General features: G+C 38.4%; 1 protein-coding gene across 1 annotated transcript; it reads left to right on the top strand.

Annotated features, from left to right (window-relative positions):
- The first annotated feature begins 4,116 nt into the window (after positions 1–4,116).
- Positions 4,117–11,698, top strand: LOC104409903 (thrombospondin type-1 domain-containing protein 4-like). Its single transcript, XM_010019921.1, has 4 exons — positions 4,117–4,285; positions 7,385–7,564; positions 10,393–10,537; positions 11,433–11,698. Exons 1-4 carry the CDS (start codon positions 4,160–4,162, stop codon positions 11,573–11,575), a joined length of 594 nt encoding a protein of 197 aa, XP_010018223.1. The 5' UTR covers positions 4,117–4,159; the 3' UTR covers positions 11,576–11,698.
- The last annotated feature ends 6,509 nt before the right edge of the window (positions 11,699–18,207 follow it).

Here is an 18,207-nt window from a genome sequence, read left to right as displayed (position 1 = left end):
CCAACCATAACTATTCTGTGATTCTATGATTATAGTGTGGGGCGATACAGCAGGAGAAGTTTTTGAGAAAAGGGAGGAAGATCATCCAAATCCTGCTGACGGCTGGTTTTGCCATAAAACGGAGTAAGGTCAAGGGACCCGCACAAGAGATTCAATGTTTACTCTGAGCAAGGACTTTCTCAGTCTCATGCTTTGCCAGAGAGGAGGGGAAGCCAGGAGGAAGCAGAGGCAGGACACCTGACCCAAACTGGCCAAAGGGCTATTCCATACCACAGCACGTCATACCCAGTATATAAACTGGGGGGAGTTACCCGGAAGGCCAGATCGCTGCTCGGGTCGGGCTGGGTATCGGTCGGCGGGGGGTGAGCGGTTGTGTCCTTTTCCCTTGTTATTCCTCTTATCATTATTATTGGTAGCAGTAGTGGTTTGTATTATACCTTAGTTACTGGAGTGCTGTTATCTCAACCTGTGGGAGTTACATTCTTTTGATTCTCCTCCCCATCCCTCCAGGAGTGGGGAGGAAGAAGAGGGGGAATGAGCAAGCAGCTGTGTGGTTCTGAGTTACTGGCTGGGCTTAAACCATGACACAGTGTTACCAACTACATACAAAGAAAGGAACAGTGCATATGTAGAAGCAGTCATGATCCAGCTGAAGTGTCCAAAAATTGTAAGACCATATTTCAAAACTTCGTCACCTTGGAGGGATACCATGGATCTGCTAGACAAAATACCAGGACAGTTTGACTTCTGATCCAGCACCCGTTGTATGCTTAGGTGCACTCTAGAGGCAAATAATTGAAATCCAGGTATCAGAAAGTGCTTTGACAATAAATAATACACAAGGATATTTGTGACTAGCCCTGCTTCCCCTCTCCCGCTGCTGTCAGTCGTTTTATGTCCTTTGCAAATCTGCCCCAGTCTTGGAACTGCAGCAGAAGTGAGTTTCTGAAATACAGTTCTTAGTTTATTATTGGCAAAACAGGTTACATAATTCTTCTAAAATCCCTTCTGAAAGGGATTTTCTCAGGGCAGATCAAACAATTCTGAGGAGTTTCATAAATGTATTTCAAACATAAGTCTGTGTTTTTATTTTTTGTGGTACGTTAACAGCGGGAAGATGATTCATAGGAAACTTTATTGTCTTGTGGGGAATAATTAAGATGATGAAGGTTAAAGTGTGGCAGACGGAAATCCTGCACAAATGGGGATGTTTTACTTGAACTCAACTCAATTGGGTTTTATTTGAAAATCTGATTAAGGCTAGCAATGATGCTGGGACCTGAAAGGTCTCGAGTTCTGCTAGATTTCCTGTTGCCTCTTTCTTGTGGTCTGTTGCCCCAATTGAAGGTAATGAGTAGGGCTGGCACATTAGTGAAAGGGAACTGGCACGGTTAAAGGGGTTTATTTGCTCTACCATGGCCTGTGGCTGTGACAAAAATTCAGGTTTCCACTTGAAGTTTTCCACATTTGCAGGAACTAGCCTTATTTTCTGGACTGCTGTTAAAGTTGTTTCCTGACAACTATCAGAGCACTGGGTTAGTTGTTGGGTTTGGGATTTTTCAATGATTTTCAGTTTTTAATGGGAATGGAAATCTTCTGAAACTGAACTTACAAGGGAAGGATCTCAGGAAGAGGAGAAGTGGCAGACTCCTTAAAACTAGGGAGGGTGTTCCACAGACTAAGGTTTCTGAAGAATTTCTGCCAGTTAAAACAAGACAGTGAAACAGAATATCTTTAATAATAGGACCAGAATAGAGAAGTTGCAGCTTGTGAAAGTTCCTCATGTGGTACGATGTGAGGTTATAGCATTTACTCTGTATTAATGCAACAAATCAATGGCACAAAATTGAAAGTAGGGGTGTGTCAGTTGTGAAAACCAAACAGAGAGGATTCATTATCCAAACGCTCCCTACTCCCTGCCTTGGGCTTTGGAAATCATGGCTTTCACATGGGACATTTTTACTGAAAGGAAGAAAAACCCATGAAAACCCAAATACTTAATGCAGAAACATTCAGGTTTAAGTTTGCTTTGTAAATCCTTTGAGGGTACTTAATCTGTAGTAAAATCTTGCAGCAGAGGGTGGGACAACCCTATACCTTCCCATTTGGTATTTCCTTTGTTATTTGATATGGAAGCCTAATTCATGCATGATCATTTAAAACATAAGACTGTGGAGATTTTCTGGATGACTTTATAGACTAAACTTGTTCCTAGCTCTGGTTTGCAAAGTAGAAAAGCAAATTAGATTGTCAATTGAAAATTACTTAGAAATACAAAAAGTGTTTGCAGAGTACATGCATAGTTGTCTGTGCATAATGTAACTGAACATACTTGCCAAAGATAAAATACGAACAGCCACAACATTTATTTCTGTACAGTGGGTTTGAAAGGTAGCCATTGTATGGGGCTCAGTTAAACAGTCACTTTATCTAGGAGTGGGCTGTTTGAAATGGATTTAGTTTAGGTTTAGTTTACGTGTTGAGGAAAATGTTCTCTACTAGCACAATTTACATCATTCTTGTATTTTCAAGATTTTGCCAGTTCTCTTGGAAAAGATCCCCTTAGCTATCAAATTGGTTTTCTGAGAAGGTAAATGGGTATTTTGTTTGTTAAAAAAATAACTTATTAAAAGTTGAGTCACTTTCTTAGTCTTCTAGAGATCCTGTTTCAGTAAAGCTTTTCCCTTCCATTTGAACTTCTTGGGAAAGCAACCAACTTGCTGATAGGAAAAAATGTTTTTCAGTACTGTATCTGTGGAGTAACTATAACATGACAACAGGTTTCACACAACCAGTGTTTTTCAGTGCCAGTGAGTAAAGGGTAGTTTGCAAGGAATTGTACATTCAGTCACTGGTCTCTCTCTCTTTGGAGGAAGATGAACGACTGCGTTGGTTCATCCCATTACTAATAGTGGTGCTATCATGGCATCTGCTCTTCTGTAGTTGAACTACTGGATGTGAACCCTTACGTTGTTACCAATGGGAGCCAAATCAAGCTGTGATTTGTTATACCAATTCTTGGAATTATTCTTACTTTTATTCAATAAACTCTTTAAAAATGTTCAATTACCAAGTTACATTAATTCAAAAGGAATATACTTTCCATTGCAGAAGTAATACACAGTTTCTCTTAACTAATTACAATGTATATTAGAAATAAAATCTGAAATGTCAATCAAATGCATCTTTTTCTCCTATATACTTGATACTTATCAGTGGTTTTCTTTACATGTGTAATATAATTCTAATTGATCCAATGTAATTATATACATATCTTTCAGTAAGCTGCACATGGGTTTTTCTTTATTTTAATGGTCTGGACATGAAATGCCAAATGCATTTTAAAATCTGAATGTTAGTTACTGGGAAATCATATCATTAGAAAGCAACATTGAATTCACATAAACTTCTACAGCCACCTCTTCTGCTAAAACTGATATTTACTGATATTTATTCAACTTACATTTGAAACTGGTTGTGCAATAATTTGTGGTAGTTACGGTTCTTTGCTGAGGATTTACCAGAGTCTTTTGAAAACACCTGTAAAAAAATGTCCTATTTTTCTACTTTTTTGAGCTCTCATACTCTGTAAACTCATTATATGGAAAAGATCCAGGATGCACTATCCAGTGACATAGTACCCAGTCTTCTTCCTCATCCTTTTAACCATTCTAAGAGTTCACCTGGATGGCAGCTTGAACATCAGAGGAGAAACTCATAGAACCAAAATATGACTGCTGTTTGAAAGTTGCTTATTGGCATTATTCCTTCTCATATCTATTAATCGGTGTGCAAAAAGACAAGTAAAATGAAAACTGAAAGAATTTACAGACAGGAAGAAGGAAGAAAAAGTAAGAAATCTAATAAAAAGCTCTAAAAAAATTATTTCTTTTCTAATCCTTTAGTTTCTTTCAGTTGTGACTATAAAGGACAGGTACTACTTGTGGTGTATTCAGAAGCATGAAACTGTAAGATATTTGCTACAGCTCACATAAAAGTAAAAATAAGTGACCTTGCATAAATTAATTTACTTTTTGTGATTGTTGCTTCTCATTTCATTGTGCCCCGTGGAGGATGGACTAGTGAACGCGTTCTGTCTTTTGCTCCCCAGTGTTCTGCAGAATGTGGTGATGGGGTCCGTACACGTTCAGTGGTTTGCATGACGAACCATGTCAGCAGCTTGCCTCTGGAAGGCTGTGGCAATAACAGACCTTCTGAAACAACTCCCTGTAATAATGGACCCTGTGCTGGTAAAGTGGAGTGGTTTGCTGGGGGCTGGACACAGGTGAGCTTTAACATACGTCTTTGTTTTCTGATAGTATCTTAAGTTAAAAAATGTTTCTGTGCCGTGAAGATGTGTATTTCTACACCTCTGTGGAATACTCATTTATTTCTTTTCTGTATTTTGCTGAGTTAATATTCAATACTTTTCAGCACTTCCTGTTTTTTTACTTTGATGAAACTAAGATTTTGTTCTTCTCTTCCTCTGTATCTTTATTTTTATGTCTCATCTACTGACTCAGAGTATTTATAAAACGAAAGATAACAGAAAGCTGCTTTCTGTTAAAATTCAGGTGAACACTAGGGCAACAGATTTGCACCTTTCAAACTAGAGCCTTTGTGATTATGCATACCTGCAGGGCTATCTATCTATCTTTCTATCTAATTGATCAATCTAGAGAACTTCCAAAATTTAAATAAGACAAAAAGCAGTGGCCAAACCAAAAGTTACCTTTAGTATTGTTGTACTGAAATTCATTATAATAGGTAAAGAGAACAAAATTTGGTTAGTAGCCAGTATCCTGATGCTCTTTTCTCAAGGTAAATTCTTCCCTCAGTCCACACCTAATAGTTCTTCTCATTCTAAATAAATATTTCTGCTGTCAGGATCAAAGGCATTTCAGAAGCTGTCAGGGAAAAGTCTCTCGGCTGTGCTGTTAACTCACTGCATTTCATGCTCCAAGATCCTTCCAGGTAATAAGGAGTTGGAAATTAAACTGATACAGCTGAGATAGAGATTACAGGGATACTACAATGCTAATGCTTTCAAGTGTAAGTGATAATTACTTGTATAAGAGTAAGAAAAAATTCAGATTTAAAACATACCTAGCTGCAGTTCTAGTAACAGATAAAATCTGGGCCTTTTTACTTGCAGTAAAAGGCCATTTTACTTACATTCAGTGTAGGTGAATAGGAACTTTGTATGCTTTCTTGCTACCACAGAGAGAAGCATTCAATAAGGTCATATTAACTCTCACATTCTGGTCTGAATAGGAAAGTTTCTGTCATAGAATCATAGAATCAACTAGGTTGGAAAAGACCTTTAAGATCATCAAGTCCAACCATAACCTCAGGACTACCAAGACCACCACTAAGCCATGTCATTGAGGGCCACATCTGCATGGTTTGGGAACACTTTCAGGGACAGTGACTCCACCACTGCCCTGGGCAGCCTGTTCCAATGCCTGAGCACCCTCTCTGTGAAGAGATTTTTCCTTATATCCACAGCTTGAGGCCATTACCTCTTGTCCTGTCACTTGTTAATTGAGAGAAGAGACCAACCCTCACTACAACCTCCTTTCAGGTAGTTGTAGAGAGCAATAAGGTCCCCCTGAGCCTTCTCTTCTCCAGACTAAACCCCTCCAGTTCCCTCAGGCGTTCCTTGCAAGACTTACTCTCCAGACTGTTCACCAGCTTTGTTGCCCTTTTCTGGACTTGCTCCAGCACCTCCATGTCTTTCTTGTAGTGAGAGGCCCAGAACTGAACAAACTGTCCTTTACAATATCCTCTTTTTTTAAGCTAACTTATACCCTTCTTTGCATGAGATTGAATTGTTTGATGCGTAGCAAGGGTACAAAGCCTTTGCTGTATGTTGTCTGAAACAAGTATCTGAAAACATCTATTCTACCAGCCAAATCCTGACTTCTAACTACCAAAATGAAAGCAGACAGTCAAGTAGACCAGAGCAGGAGAGAGCATTGGTGGATGACCTTCCATATTCTGCTCCTCTAGCGCTAAGGCTGAATGTTATGGTATTGTCTTTTGGAGGAACCATTAAAAGAGAGCAGTAACATTAAAACACTGAAAGAGATTTTCAGTGTTAAAGAAAGTGCAGTTACATTATTTCCTATTTAGAATTTATTTGGTGTGTTCATCTCTAGCTTCTTCACTCAGCTCAAGGTTTTTGTGAGTATCTAGTAAAGGGGTCATAAGTTCCAACCAAAATATAAACAAAATCCCCACTTTTAATAACATTTTATTGGTTTAGACTAGAAAAAGCCTTTAAAATCATAGTCCTTTATGCAACATAGAAAGCAGTATGTTGCTGAAATCATCTTCTAAAAACCTTTTTGCAAGTGCCAGGAACAGTAGTATGTATTTAACCTTTAAATGGACAATAAGAGTCCACCTGAGTCAAATTTGCTTTTCAGAAGAGCAACCAACACTGCGACACAGAGATACTTGCAAATATGAAAGGGACACCCTGACAGATCAAGGTATTTTCTAAAAACCACACAGAATGTGGGGATTTGTAAACCTCCAAAACTGTGCTCCAGCCTTCTAACCTTCTAACCCTCAGCGCAGTGCATTTAATCCTGCTTCAGCAAGAAGCAGTAACAGTGTTTATGGAGAAAGTAAGTTATACTTTCCTTTCTGTTAGAAAAGATAAATACCAGTTTCTTCTTGTAGCTACAGGTAAAACTACACTTCTAGGTTTCTCCAAAGCACACTTAGAGTTTTGTGTCTTCTTCATAAAAATGATGAGAAATATGTTTTGAGTCTGTGGTACCATGTGGGATAAAAATCCACAGAAGTACAGTTTTAACCACTGTAACAATGAAAAATTAAGTAAGTAATACCTGACACACCTGCAGTCAGGAGTCACTTGATGAATTAAGTCATTACTATATCCTTCAGCACATGTTTGCCCTGGTTCCTAACTGGCATTGCTGGCTACTGTGTTAGTACTACATACAAATAATAATAACCCAAGGTTTATCTAGGCTGCTCTTCTGGATCTGAGAGACTAAAATCCTACCACAGGAACTTAAGGAATATTTTATCCTCTCCATTTCTTTTCAAGTCATACATATGCCAATGATGGAAGGAAAGATATAGTTAAGTCCATTTTACTGAGGAAAGAACATATAATAAGGAAAAGGATTTTGGATGTTAGTGTCTAGGTATGTGCCCAAGAACAGGGAATAAACAAAACTTTACAAATATTCCTGTTGGAATATTGATTTAAAATGCAAGTGTATGTGTGCGTGTTGTTTTATTTCAGAAACAAACAATGTGGAGAAACACATTACTTCTTTGACACAAGTTGGAGGGCGTAAGTAGGATAACAATTTCCACCACTTTTTTTCATTCTCTGATACAGTGCTCTACAGAATGTGGCAGTGGAACTCAACAGAGAGAAGTCGTTTGTGTTAGGAAAACTGAAGGTAATTTCGATGTTTTGAACCCCTATGAATGTTCATATTTGGAAAAGCCTCCCAGCCAGCAATCCTGCTACCTCAAACCATGTGGATCTAAGTGGTTTCATACAGAATGGAGCACGGTAAGTCTGTCATGCTTTTCTAAATCTAATTTTGTTTGATACATCTTTTTCCATGTATATTAAAAGGGAATGCCATTTGAATAAACTGTTGATCATGAAATTGCCTTAATCTTGCACAGGAAGGATACTAAAAAGAAAGCATACTCTTTAGCAACCAGCGAAGCAAGCTTAGGAAAGTTAGAAAATATCTTCAGCAGAAGGAGACACTAATCTTTTCATCACTGATCTCTTCTTCCAAGAATCTTCCTGTTTTGTAAAGTTGGTTTGCTCTTTAATGAGACTGTAGCACACTAAAGTTCTTTTCAGACCTCTAGTTTCATTAAAATTAGAGAATATTTAATAAAAGAATGAGCTTTGTATTCAGTTTTTGAAGTCACTTATACCGTAATATTTTACTGTAAACTCTTCACTGTACTAGTTAGAACATCGAGAGAAAACTTACTGTAAAGCCTCATGTATCTTCAGTTTCCCCTGGAAGTGGAACTGCTACGTTTGCCAGCGCCACAAAATCCTTTGGTTTCATCTATCTTCCTATCATTTCCTATACCTGACAAAGCTTATTGGATTTTTACCCAAAAAACCCCAACATTTTTCTCTTAAATGAAAATCAGGAAGTCCATTGTCATCTTAGAATGAAAAATGGTGTGAAAACTACTTATGTGACATATATAATGCATTAACTTACACCCTTCTTTGAGCTTTAAATCGAATTCAGAATGTCAGCTCTGAAGCGTGGAAGCACCTCAGATGTCTTCAGTTTGAGTTCCCTTAGTCAGGAACCTTTGGAAATACTTCATCCATATGACGTGAAAGAGAGAAGTCATTTTGATTTTCCCTTTTACTAAATGCTCAATTATTTGACTACTGGCAACATTAAAAGCAAAAAAGTTTTAACAAAATAAATCAGCTGAAGGGAATCCTGGTTTTTCTTCCTTATTGGAGATACAGATTTTTATTTAAAAACAGTATCCAAGTTAGGCTCATAATAAAGCCATGAGATTTAACTATCTTCTCTGATGTTGCTGGAAATTGTTTGGATTCTTCACTGAGCTGTTAGGTCAGATTAAATAACTTCCCCCTAGCAAATCCATTAGCAAACCTATTTTCAAATGTGAACCTGCAGGTGTCTAGCCACAAGTGACACAGCCATCTGCATCCATAGAAGGCAGCAGATAGATTCCTTCTAAAAGTGAGAATATCTGCTCTCTTTGGCAGGCACAGAAGACATGAGATGCTATGACTCAGAATCTTATAGGTATTTAGAGATCCCTAGTTACTGTTTAAGTGCCTACTTCATAAGAAATGGTGTCTAAAAATCCTTAAAGGTCTAAGCCTTTGTGACCATCTTCACTGTAGGAACAAATACCTATGCTAACAGAGGTTTTACAAGATCATATTTGTATGTTTTTCAATTCTTCTTCTGATATCATTACTGTTACCACCAGTGTATGTGGTATTTCTTACTGTTAGACCTGAAGAGAAAGGATTATGGAGTTAGCTGTGAGCAGAACAGCTGGTTCAAATCCTCTCTATTAGGTTTTGAAACGGTCCACTTCGTATCTTCAGCAGACTCTTCATATGACCTAGGATAAATGGCGTGGCCTCTCAATCATGGAGATTAAATGACTGGCTAACACAGAGTGCTGGGGTTTGTGTACAGTGTTTTGTATCTAACATCTAAATTCTGTTTTGGTTCTATTTTAAGTGCTTAAGATCTCTACAGACCTGAACTGTAGTTCCTATTGCTAGATGTGGGATAATTACAATATTCTATACAGGCATGTAACGAGTCATTATATAAAAAACTGCAAGCATTCAGTTACTGCCACCACAGAGCTATGTCTTTTCTAAAGTGGGGAAAGGTTGTACTTAAAGATGAAAGAGCAATTTGAGAATATATTATTGAGGGTATTTTAGTTAGTTTGGTACACTAATTGATTTTATGACAGTGATTAGTTGTTTTTGCAATGTTAGGAAACTGAATAATTAGCCAAAAAGGTCAGAAAGAAAACATTCTTACTAGTTTGGGCCTATTAAGGTTTTAATCACTACAAATGACCCAGGTTTAATTGAGTTTGTGAGCATTTAGGTCAAACTGGACAGTAAGCCAAATCTTAAACACCTCAATGAGGCAAAATTCTTGAAATCAACAGGGGATTTGTTTCAGTATGGGTAGAAATGTGTAATAATTGGCTTTAAAAATAGCATGACAAGCAAGTACAAAAGTCTCTGGCTTCAGCAGCACAGAAATATTTTCTTTAGAAATTCAGAGAAACCCATAATGCTTAGTAAAATTGTTGTGCTGCAAGAAGTGAAAAATAATCAAGTGCTAGAAAAAAAGGCAATTCAGATTATTCCTGATTCTACATAAATAGAGGCAAAATGGCAGTGGAGGGTAGTACAGTCAAGTGGTAAAGTTCAGTTCAGCAAGTTCTTAAAGTAAGAAATGTGAACACTGTGGAAAAAGTAGATTTGAGACATATGTATAAATAACTAAAGTAGAACAAGACTAATTTGAGAAGCAAGAAGCTAAGTATTTCAGAAAGGGAATATTATAGCATGCTTCCAGTTGCTCAGTGTCTACCACATTTACTGGTCCGGTTGTTGCCCCTGTGATCATAAATGTTTTTGAACCTTTAACAAAATTGCACCTGTGTGTTAAGGATTACATAGTTAGGTAAAAAGCCAAACAACCCAAACCACCAGAAGTGATGAGGTTGATAAAAGGCTGCAGTGATACCTGGGTCTGGCTTCAAGGTTCCCGTTATGTTATTTCTGTACTAGCACATCTCGTATGGCCTTCATGAACTTCAGCTTTTGTATTTCAGTGTTCCAAATCCTGTGAAGGAGGATTTCGGGTTCGAGAGGTACGATGTCTGTCAGATGACATGACAGCCAGTACTCAGTGTGATCCACAGCTTAAACCTGAAGAAAAAGAACCATGTAACACACAAGATTGTATCCCTGAAATAGGTAAGGAAGAGGAAGCTTCTGGTTTAAATATGCAACTCCATCTAGTGGAGAAAATATTTAATAGTCTTGCAGAGCTGGTGGAGTGTATTTTCTTCAAGTTCAGGGCTTTATTTTTGCATAAAATACAGCTCTTTTCTATGGTGTAAAAAAAAGCAGGCTTTAATTTCCAATTAAAAACTTCTTTCTTGTAACATGTAAGAAGCTGGCTTACATTTAAAGTTGCTGAGAATGTGAGAAATCTGCTTCTGTGAAAATAGGATGTCGAGGGTGTTTTTATGCAGCGTCCTTGCATTCTCAAAGGTTTCTTTTGTCAGAGTCTTTAAAACAGAAAAAGGATTGTGTACAATATACTGCATTTTGTAGCAGGTTCTATAAGAGCCGATAACATTAAACTAAAACATTAAGGGCAATTAAGCAATTTTCTTTTATGTAAGGTAAATGCACACCTACACATAATTTGGCATTGGAATTAGTCAATCAACTGATACAGATTTGATTTTAATAGTAACAAGGATGACTAGGGAAAGGAAGATGCAAGTGTTTAGAAACACATTCTATAATAATCTTCAGTTGAGAGTTATTTAAGTTAATAAGTTAAGATAACTATATTAAAAAAAAGGTATACCAAAAACCAGCCACACACACACTCCCCTAAACCCCTACAACAGGAAAAATTGGGATAGGTACATATTTTCCACAGTTTTATGTATCTTTGTATTAAACGTAGAAAATCTTGAATAATCTAACTAATTTGCATTGGTAGCCTATCTTAACCTGACAATGAATGTTTAAATATAGGTGCAAGGGATTTCACATGGCAAAAAGTAGGGGGGTGGCTATTTGTTGCTCTAATATTGCTTTTTTTAGTTTCTTATCTCTTCCTTTTTCTCCACAGATGAGAACTGCAAAGATAAATACTACAATTGCAATGTGGTGGTTCAGGCCCGGCTCTGTGTCTACACCTATTACAAAACAGCCTGTTGTGCATCCTGTACACGTGTGGCAAACAGACAATCTGGGTTTCTAGGACGTAGATAACAAATACTCTTCTACTCAAAGCGGCAATCTCAGTCTTCAGATGGCGCTTGAACAGTGTTACTGTTTGACTACAGCAGGTTTTAGCTTCTTAGAGATGGGTTTTATATTGCTGAGTACATCAAGACTATGGTTAAATTTCACATCCTTTCAGTTACAGTTATTGTGCAATTATCTTTTTTAAAAATGTTTTTAAAACCCACAACCTTTTTAAAGCATTGATTTTTAATGATACTATTCTTTGCACCTGCTCATCAGGTAACTAATTATTTAAAGAATATACCAGCCTTAGTATTGTGAAATTAATGAAAACTAGATCAGTCACAGGCAATTACTGGAGATATTTGACCAGTATGGATACAGCTGCTGCGTTATTTTCAGAGTGTTCACTCTTCCTTGGCATTGGGACTGCCTTAAATTAGGTGACTAAACCAGTGAAAAATACACATGAGAAAAATTACTTCACAAAGAACCAGACCCTTGAAGATCCATTTACCATCAGTTTCTTAGAACTCTAACATATATTTTTAATTACTTCGGTCCATTCATAATAAATTAGAATCACTGTTAAGCTCTCTCAGTTGTACTTATAAGTAACTTCCTGTCCTCAGGCAGCAAATACATATACACTCTTGACTGCCAAGAAGTGCCTTCATATTTAATTCATAAACTCTTGAAGTTATACTTTTCTAATTTTGTATGGATTTTAAACTACACTACCTACCAGAGTACCACTAGACCCTTTAAGTCTTTAACAACTGCAGCTGTCAGTGAGACAGATTTACCAGAAAGTTGAAGAGCTTTTGCTGCTATAATAAAGGTAACTGTTTCCTTTGGCAAGGTCTTCTTCCTGTAGAACAGTTGTTTCAGTGAACTGGTACCTTGCCTAATGTCTCATCTCTGCACTACTGCTTAACAACTACCATACCAAAGTACTTGTCTAGACCTAGTCTAGATATGTCACCAGTTTCTGAAACAACCACCAAAGGATGCAGGCCTCTGTGCTTTATAGTAATCTGTAACTTTTGGTACCAGGCAGCAGGAGTGTAGTAGCTGAATATCTGTAAAAAGATCTTAGCTACTGACATTCTTCAGATTCTGATCTACAACATACTTGTCTTTTTTTAGTCAATGTTCCATCCTGCAGATCTACTCCTATCACTCCTTTTCTACGGCTTAAGAATGGCTCCAGACTTAGAGCTGAATTGGTGATTTTTCAATTCTGCAATTACAGTAGTCAGCGCTGGGACTTGCTGAAAGCCAACTGAGTGTGCAATGTTTTGCATTATCTGCACATTCTCTTTACCTGAGAGGTCTTTCAAATGCGTAAATAAGGCTGAAGGATAAAACAAACACCTCTGCTTATTCAGCTGTTTATTACAGCATATTGCTTGTAAATTGGTGATAACCCAGCTATGCATCTATTTCTAAGGTGTCTATTGTCTGAGTTCAAAAAACATTTTAATGCTAAGTCACTCCCAGTGATATGATACAACAGTGATTAAGTGTCCTGCTACTGCTGAAGAGCCGTGTTTGCGCCTCACTGTGTATTCCTTTCTTCTTACTGACTTGGTGGAGAGGATGTAGAAGAGAGAATGGAGACAGAGCTTAGATTTTTTTGATTCGGTCACTGGTAAAAAATATATTGAGGACATAATGAACTACTATTGTTTGACTAAGTGAAATGAAGAAGTGTTTCCCCCAAAATGGATAGTTACTCTTTGTGACTAGAAACCAATAATGTCATTGGCTGTTTCTGTGCACCTTGATCTGGGCTTTTTCACTGTAATTAATTGATATAAAGCTGTTAGAAACAGAAATTAGAATTAGAAAACCTTTCATTTGGTTCATGAATCTTTCACAGTCATATTCCCTTGTATTATAAAGATTTACCCATAAAAATAACTTACAGGTCTGTGATCATTTTATATTCCTTAGATTCTCGACCAAAGAATGATACAGAGAAAGTGCAGTATAACAGCTCTGGAATCCAGTGTTTGTAAATACAGATTTTCATCTGGATATCTCATTGCAGCAAATCTTGACATACAGTATGTAATGTTTGCTGTTGTCTCTTTTGTCCCAAGGAAGTGCATCCTGTGAGCTTGAGGGAAATACCTCTCCCATAAAAAGGCTTTCTGGAAACCACAAGGTGAATGAAATGCAGAGAGGAAATCAGGTTTGCAATCAGTTCACAGACCATAATCTGAGGGCGCACACTTTTGGCTGTGGGACAGCCACTCAGACAGGTGATCCTGGTCTTTTATAAAGTATGTTATTTTGCTCTGAAATTAGCCATTAGGTTATTTTACAAAGATGATCATCTTGTAGGCTCCATTAAGGTGCCCCTAAAGTGAACAGAGTTCATGGGAGTTAAATATCAAAGAATATAAACATACACATATCACTGTAATCCTGCATTACATCTAATGTATACAGCTTTGTGAATTGAATGCAGTGAGATATGGTTGTACAAACTGTACTTTTTAGTAAAGGGACAGTTTTCAGATGTATCAGATAAAACAAAAGTAAGATTGTGTCACCTAATTAAACATCAGATAATAAGGAAACTGCAGAATCTTGCAGAACTTAATCATTTATCATCTTGTATGTCAGCATAATCAAAGTAGTTGTTCCTGCTAAATGAACTAATGAATCCTTCCTTTCAGCACTTTTATGTAGTAATGTTATGTACAAAGAAAGTGCTACATAAGATTTCACCATCACACAAAATGCACTTTTGAAAATGTGATTATAGCAACTGTTTATTTTAATAGAGCAGTGCACCGAGTTGGGATGATGCCTGCAGAGGGCCTGATTTTACTTTCATTGTAAATCAGAGCTGGACTTAATGAATGCAGTAAGTAGACTTAGAGCGGGTATAAAACCAATATAAGTAGGGGATGATGGAGGCTTTTGAGCTTGAACGCTTTAATTTCTTTTTCTGACATTTTAACACCATCAAAATCCCACAGAATGGTGGAAAAAAATGCTTCCTTGCCTTAAAGATTTTCACCTTACACAATCCAGTAACACCAGAGTAAGTGTAGGAAGACTGCTGTAGATTGCTGATTTAAAGAGTCTAAGTAGTTTAACTGCTTATAGGGGTAAATCCGCATACAGCTTTTGTGTCTTGCAGACATGCAGCTGGCCAAAATCCGCTCCATCCAGAGCAGGCTCTGTGTTCCAAAGCACTCTCCTTCTGGAATTAAGGACTGCTGGACAGTTGTTTATCAAGTTACCAAGGGTCCATCAGGGTTTGCTAGCTCCTGCACAATGTCACATCCAAACATATGTAGGCAGAATTGCTTGTATATAGCAATTGGATGCCAAGTTTGCAAGCTCTTACTAGCAGCACTGAATTCATGGAGTTCTCCCTTCTTCTGACTAGCTGAGAAAACTGATGGTGTGGAAGCATGAGGGGTTGCTCCTGTGGGAATGACCCTTTGTCTGACATGGCCAGCAATGAGATCGTTAGTACCTGCTTTAATGTCTCTGACCTTCAGTCCCCACGGCTCTGAATTAGGGATGAGGTTGTTAGCAGGCAGTTGAGTGCTGGGGAGATCACTGCCGGAGACTTGTTCATGGAAGCCTGCTAGCCTGGAAGTCCAGCTGTAGTGTTTGCCCAGTGATGCGATGCAGGACTACCTCAGTATCCCTGCACAGGGAACTAGTATCTTCCTCATTACACACGTAATCTATTTTCTTTTCTTTTTTTTTTTTTCTTTTCCCCCAATACTTCAGCAAATGGAGAACTTCGGGTATGAATAAAGCAGTGTTTAATGTTGTTGGTTAAATCCCAGTTTTATGACAGTGTGGTGCAGTTCAGAGTTTGGTCCTTTTATACAGAAAAAACCCCAATGTGTTGCAGAGGATGTTAGGTTACTTGTTCATAGGTTTGATAAAATTGGGCAGTATAGCCCTGTGAAACTCACAGAACAGAAGACCACATGGGGCAGCAGTATTGCCAGGAGCTTGCTACTAACTTTGCTTTTGTCCGAGTCCTAGAAGGTGCCACTGAAGGAGGCAGACGCTGGAAACAGCTTATGGCTAGAAAAGGGGAGGTTATGCCTTCCTGAAGGAAATACTTTGCTTCCACTCTTTGTATCTATACCACCATAAGTAGTAAAATGTGCTTTCCAGGGCTTTGCTTTTCTTCATCCTCATCCCAACCCGTCTCCCTTTAACACCCACGAGTGTTCTCCTGTTCCTCTCAATTCACTTAAATCCCTTCATCCTTTGGATGACAATATTCAATTTGTTCAGAATTACTAAACAGGCCATTTGTTTGATAAGAATCCGTATTGGAACTAGGGCCAGCTATTTAAAAGTACTATATTCCTGCCAGTCCAGCGATCTGTTTTTGGTTTTGTAGGGTTTTTTTTGTGTGTATGTGTCCATACTGGCTAGTTTTAAACTCACCGTATTAAAGTACCTACTGAATTCATTCCTGTGCAATGACCTGTGATTGCACAGCTATTGAAGTATGTAGTGGCTCTTCATTTGAACATTTATTTCATAAAAAAAGAGAATTGCTGTCTTCAAGAAGGAAAAAGTGTGTGTCTACCTGGTTTTCTTAAGACACTTAATGTCTCTGGCTTCTTAAGAGCTATTCTGTGTTAGGCAGGTAATTTATGTGCATGTCTGTAATTGGAACACACAAAACATGAAATTTGGAACACTGAAAGTAAAGTTCCTTTATTCCTAAGCTTACAGAATATGTTTGTGGGGGATACCTTAGCTGTTTATTTAGAAAAAGGAGTAAAATAATTATTTCTATATCCGAAATGAAAAATCACCCACTAAGCATTTTCAGTATATTTTCAAGCAAACTTGTCATCACTGTGGTATCTCAGTATGGGTGACATTCAGACCTGGTGAAAGGGGGAGAATTCCATTTAAGGGAACTCACACGAGGCCCGAACTCAGCTCTGCTTCTCAGCTTTCAGCAACCAAAAGTTCTGAAGAATGTGAGTTCCCAGTCTTCCATATCCCCATTTACTATAATGGGTTATAGGTAACTATCACTATATCTGGAGAGGAGGGGAGCTTAATTCTGAGCAATCATTGACCTTCCAGCAACAGCTCTCATTGCTGCTTGCTCTGAACTGTTTTGTCCGTGCTGTGTTTGGTCTCTCAAGACCAGTGGCCTTGGCAGGGGTTGGGTACGTACAAACTTTTGAAGTCCCATCACAGTCACTCAGGATCTACACAGAGGATCAGGAAAGATTGGAGACAAAAGAAACCCTAACTTTTTAAATATGTATAAAATTTTCTACTTGACCCTCATAATTGATTTTGGCAGAAGGATATACTTTATTATAACTTATTTTGTTGTTATTTGTAAATACAAGATGTCTATGGGAAATATGTAATTCTGAGCTGTGTCTACGGAACAAGCCACTGCACCAAAATATTTCAAATATTTAGAATAGGCAGATTTTTTATTAAAAGGGACCTAATATGTATTTATTTACATATATGATTCAAATTTCGTCCAGCTTTTTCATTATACTAACCCAGCTTTTTAGGGAATTTTATAGCACAGGTATTACATATATATTTTTGTATATATGTCATACTGTAAATCCATAATACAATTTTCTAAACTTTCTGATTAGCCAGTTCCTTGAGTGAATTAAAGGGGGAGAATATATGCAAATTGCTTTCTGACTCGTTCAGGAATATGTATCCATGGCAATGCACCTGAACCAGAACTGTACAGCATCCTTTTCATATTGTATACTTTTTCTCTTTGATGAAAAAATGTTAACTATTTTTGTTTATGACTAATTTATTTTTTATTATTGTGAAAAATAAAGTAATTCAAGATGAATTTGTGCCATGGTTTATTTCGTATTTGATTTGTTCTTCCATAGCTTCTTAAGTACGGACAAGGGTATGAACACCAAGGAAATCCTTACTCAGACTTAGAAGTGGACAACATGTAACCAGGTAGCAAAGGGGTGCATAAGCTGTGTTGCAGCCCTGCACAAGTGATAGCAGCATCCAGGTAGGCTGCGCCCGAGACACTTGTGCCTATTACACACGGGAAAGGCGGCTATTTCCTGGTAGTCCATGGGGGCCCGTTCCTGTCCTTACCAGGCCCCGGTGCGTTCTCACCTTTCCTGTCCATGTGCGGGATGAGGCTCTGACACTTCACACGCACACTCAGCCCCAGGAGCAGCCCGTGTTCGCAGGAGCCGGGTACAAGCCCTCCTGCAGCAGGGGCGCCTGCTGTGCCGTGACCGAGCTGCTGCGCGAGGTTTGGAATCTTGCGGTGCTTTGTAATCGCATCTGATGTTCAGTCAGTGCTTTACCAGGGGGAAATCAGCCGTGTGACAGCCGAAGAACCTCGGTGTGTGTGCGCGGCTGCGTTCGCACCACAGAGCGTGTCCCGGTGCTCAGGGAGCGGGCACTCTACAGGCGGAATTCTGCCGGTAGCTGCTGAGGGACCCACGTTTTTTCCCCACTCCGGCATAACCAGACCAGCACTGCGGACAGTTACACTGCGGTGTGATTTCACTAGAAATAAGTGAGATGACAAGGGAGAAAAACAACTCCCGAACCTTTCCGGAGACGCCGGCTTTGACCTTTCAGCTTTGCTGTTACGAGGCCCTGCGGACCCACCCGCC

Source organism: Nestor notabilis, unplaced genomic scaffold, assembly GCF_000696875.1.
Source record: "Nestor notabilis isolate BGI_N333 unplaced genomic scaffold, ASM69687v1 scaffold7058, whole genome shotgun sequence".
Taxonomy (NCBI): Eukaryota; Metazoa; Chordata; class Aves; order Psittaciformes; family Psittacidae; genus Nestor; species Nestor notabilis.
The sequence above is the reverse complement of the archived record's forward strand: the minus strand, read 5'-3'. Positions and strand labels throughout refer to the sequence as shown.